The sequence below is a fragment of the Phragmites australis genome, chromosome 22 (genome assembly GCF_958298935.1).
Source record: "Phragmites australis chromosome 22, lpPhrAust1.1, whole genome shotgun sequence".
Lineage (NCBI taxonomy): Eukaryota > Viridiplantae > Streptophyta > Magnoliopsida > Poales > Poaceae > Phragmites > Phragmites australis.
Genome location: NC_084942.1, coordinates 7,180,010 through 7,183,935, shown reverse-complemented (window position 1 = coordinate 7,183,935; position 3,926 = coordinate 7,180,010). Strand labels below are relative to the sequence as shown.

Here is a 3,926-nt window from a genome sequence, read left to right as displayed (position 1 = left end):
ATGGTAATTACAGGACCTCGAGCTCGAAATAGGTATCCTCATGCCGCAGAGAATCAACGCACTTCATGAACAACTCTGCGTGTTCATCAATGACGAAGTCATTCCAGAGTCCGGGTGGTACCATATTTTCAAATGGTGCTGTTCGGACGCCGTCCCTTCACCTAGCCCATGGAGTTCATTACCTGATTCTTCAAAAGGTAAAAAGCATAGTTCAGGATCTTCAGTTAACAAAAATAATTGAATGACATCGCTTCTTACCCTTTTGTCGCATATTTTTGTTAATTATGAACTTTTGTTGTAAACTTATATTAGTTATAATCTCTAATCAATGACATGTGAAATAACATGATTACATATGAATGAATGAGATGAGATGTGAATAAATTGTGTATGTGTGGTATTATATGTGTTGATATGATTATATGTGCATGTGAATCTTGAATGCATGTTTATCTTGTTGTATGTGATATATGTGACATTATTTGTGTTGTTGTCGGTAACGGCTAGATTCTGTACAGGGGAGAGGGGCCATCAGTGTCGACTCATGATAAAAAAACCAGCACTGATACGGAGACTATTAGTGCTAACTTGTTCTATAAATCGGTACTGATAATCTGAGTATCAGTGTCGCTTCGTTGTTATAGACCGGCACAGATACTCATTATTAGTGCCGGTTCACAAACTGGTACTGATAGTCCATGACTATCAGCCGGGTCAAAAACCATCACTGATGATGTTTTTTGCTGACACTGATAATTATTTCTGTAGTAGTGTTATATGCTTGTCGGGGAGCCTTTTGGTTGGACGTTTGGATTAAGAATGTGTTGGAAGACTTAGAAGAGGACTAGAGGAAATATAGCTCATGGAAATAAAGTGCTTTTTTAAGATGACTATGCCGGGGCCGCGTTTTCTTTTCAGAGTGGGTAAATAGGTTGATTACTTGTGTGATCGTACGGCAAAATGCCACATAAAAGCTAATGGGCAACTACACCGGCCCAAGGGCTATGCCAAAGTAATTCCTGCTCACCCTATCTGTCCTTAATTTGTGTTGAAGGAATTTTTCATCTTTGTTACATTGTGCAATTATTATTTTCTGATGATTAATTGATTTATCTAAGATAGATGAGGGAAACACGATGGTGTCGCGGAATATGCTCGATTTACATGAAGGCCGTTTGGGATCAGATGGTTAGTAAGGATAAGTATCCATTGTGTTCAGCAAAAAATCGAACAAGCACTCTAAAGATGTTATAGCCTGTGCACAATCCAATCAGAAGCCTTCTTTGAGAAATATCTAGGATTGCCATTCTATGTTGCTTAATTGAATGCAAAGGATTTTGCGTTTTTGAAATATAAGATGTGTAAGCACATCCAAGTGTGGAATGTCTACAAAGACGGAAATGAAATTATCAATAAAACATGTATGTCAAGTCTTGTTTCATCTCACAAGGGGTTTTATAATGAGCTATGCATAACGGTTTGTTGGTTCCGTTAGTGAAACTTGAAAGGAGAATGGCAATTAGATGCATCGGTTGTTATGGAACCGCTTAACCAAAACTGAAGAAGGGGGGCAGCTTAGGTTTTCTTTATACCAACGCGATGGATATTGCTATATCAGTCAAAAAGGCGTCGAGGCTCATGCAAAACCATGATCCCTACACGCATGCATGCTATAGGTCTACAAAGTGTGTGAAATAGCACTCACAATAACTATAAAAAATTTAAAGCACAAACAAGTGTGGATTCCATCTACTAATAACCCTACACAGTGCTTCAAGATTCGAACAACTCTCACCGAATTGGGTTCCACAGTAAAACATATATAATTCACTCTTAACTTGAAAGGGATATTCTCTTTGGAGAAATCTTCCCTCGACATCCTCTGCACAATGTATATGATGTATCGATACAATAGTTGATTTATTTCTGCTTGATGTGTTTTATTGTGAGTTTATGACTCATTTATCGAAAGCTAGACAAGTAACTTGGACACGCGATAGATATTGTGGACTAAGAAGGAAAATATGAAGAAGGTCAATCAGAATGGTGATAAAGGCTGAGTTCCTCCGTCCTCCAGTCCCTTTCGTGCGGTTGAAACAATCTTGTTCATGCGATTTGGTCATCTTTCATCGCAGAGACTAAGTTTTTTTTCTTCTGAATTTACTGTTGTGAACTATGTCTTGCCTTGCGGTCAAGTGAGTGATTTAGTGGTATGTATTATATATTTTGTTTTCTACTAGTTCAATGCATGTGCTTTGCACATCGCGCTCATACGTGGTGCAGCAACATGTGGGCGGAAGCGTGTGGACCCATGCGTGAGCGCGCGCTCACGTGTGGTGCGACAGCATGCGGGCCCACGCATGAGCATGTGGGTCCATGCATGAACGCATGGTGCGGGAGGTTATAGGACCTATAAGAGGGAAGACTATGTAAAAAAATACTACGTTATTTTTAAATAGTAGAGATTTAGTTGTTAAAAATTTTTATGATTTATTCTCGTGGCTAGTAACCTGTCTAATTTTGATGCTACATTTGCTACTTTATATGCATGCTAAAAACTAGCTAGAACATTGTTAGTGTGGTGCTACCTTCGAGAATCAACGTTCTAATTTGGATTGCAGTCTTGAATAATTACATGTGTTTATCATAGATTTCTTCTCACATCCGCCACTGCACCCATAAAATATACTCACCGAGAAATAACCTCTATACAGACACCAAAAGAAACATGCAAAAATGGCAATTACCAAAAAGCAGTCCAATACATGACAAAGATAGACAGCACAGTTCCCTCCACACCACACAATATTTCTTCTGCGGTGAACAAAACCGTTTACCAACCAATTATTCTCCCTTGCATTTCCAGTGGTTGTGCGCCACACGTACGCATCAAGAACTCTGGGACATACGATTGGTGGAGCATGCAGAAAGAGAGGCCATAATGAGCAGCAGCATGGACTCGTCGGAGCTGAGGAAGGTGTTCCAGATGTTCGACAAGAACGGCGACGGGCAGATCACCAAGAAGGAGCTGGGCGAGTCCCTCAAGAACCTCGGCATCTACATCCCCGACGACGAGCTCGACGCCACCATGGACAAGATCGACGCCAACGGCGACGGCTGCGTCGACGTCGAGGAGTTCGGCATGCTCTACCGCTCCATCCTCAGCGAGGGCCAGGGCGCAGACGGCGGCGGCGACAAGCACGACGAGGAGGAGGACATGAGGGAGGCGTTCAATGTCTTCGACCAGAACGGCGATGGCTACATCACCGTCGACGAGCTGCGGTGCGTGCTGTCCAGCCTCGGCCTCAAGCAGGGACGCACGGCCGAGGACTGCCGCAAGATGATCAGCAAGGTCGACGCCGATGGCGACGGACGCGTCGACTTCAAGGAGTTCAAGCAGATGATGCGCGGCGGCGGATTCGCCGCGCTAGGTAGATGATCATCAGAGGACGCCTTCATTGGGCCGATGGCATGGGGCGTTGTAGATATTTGATTAACAGCTTGACATGGTAATGTGGAAATCTGATTGCACGTGTGAAATAGTTCTTTCAGTTGGCTAATTCATCGATGCTTCTGTAAACTTTTGGTTTTCAGTTGGATTATTTTTTTTTGTTAAACAGTGTTGGTTATTTCTTTAATTTGTATGTAGAAACAAGCCCATTGTAGATTTGTAGTGTTAAGTGTGAAATGTTTGTCTGACAATTGGTTGATAAGTTGTAAACGTCCTCTTTTATCTCACTGTTTTTCTTCTCAGTTTACGGATCCCTTATTTGGAGTTTCGTCATTCGTGGGTGTTTAATATAATATATGAGTTACAAACCCGGCAGTGAAGCGGTTACAAACCCGACTTGTATGGACGGTCAAAATAGAGTCTAAGTGCAAAACTTTTGCTGGTTAGTGATTCAGGGGAACATTTTTACAGTGGA

The 3,926-nt window shown here is 42.0% G+C and overlaps 1 protein-coding gene across 1 annotated transcript; it reads left to right on the top strand.

The window, feature by feature from the left end:
* The first annotated feature begins 2,872 nt into the window (after nt 1-2,872).
* On the top strand, nt 2,873-3,717 carry LOC133905173 (probable calcium-binding protein CML28). Its single transcript, XM_062346900.1, has one exon. It carries the CDS (start codon nt 2,942-2,944, stop codon nt 3,437-3,439), a length of 498 nt encoding a protein of 165 aa, XP_062202884.1. The 5' UTR covers nt 2,873-2,941; the 3' UTR covers nt 3,440-3,717.
* The last annotated feature ends 209 nt before the right edge of the window (nt 3,718-3,926 follow it).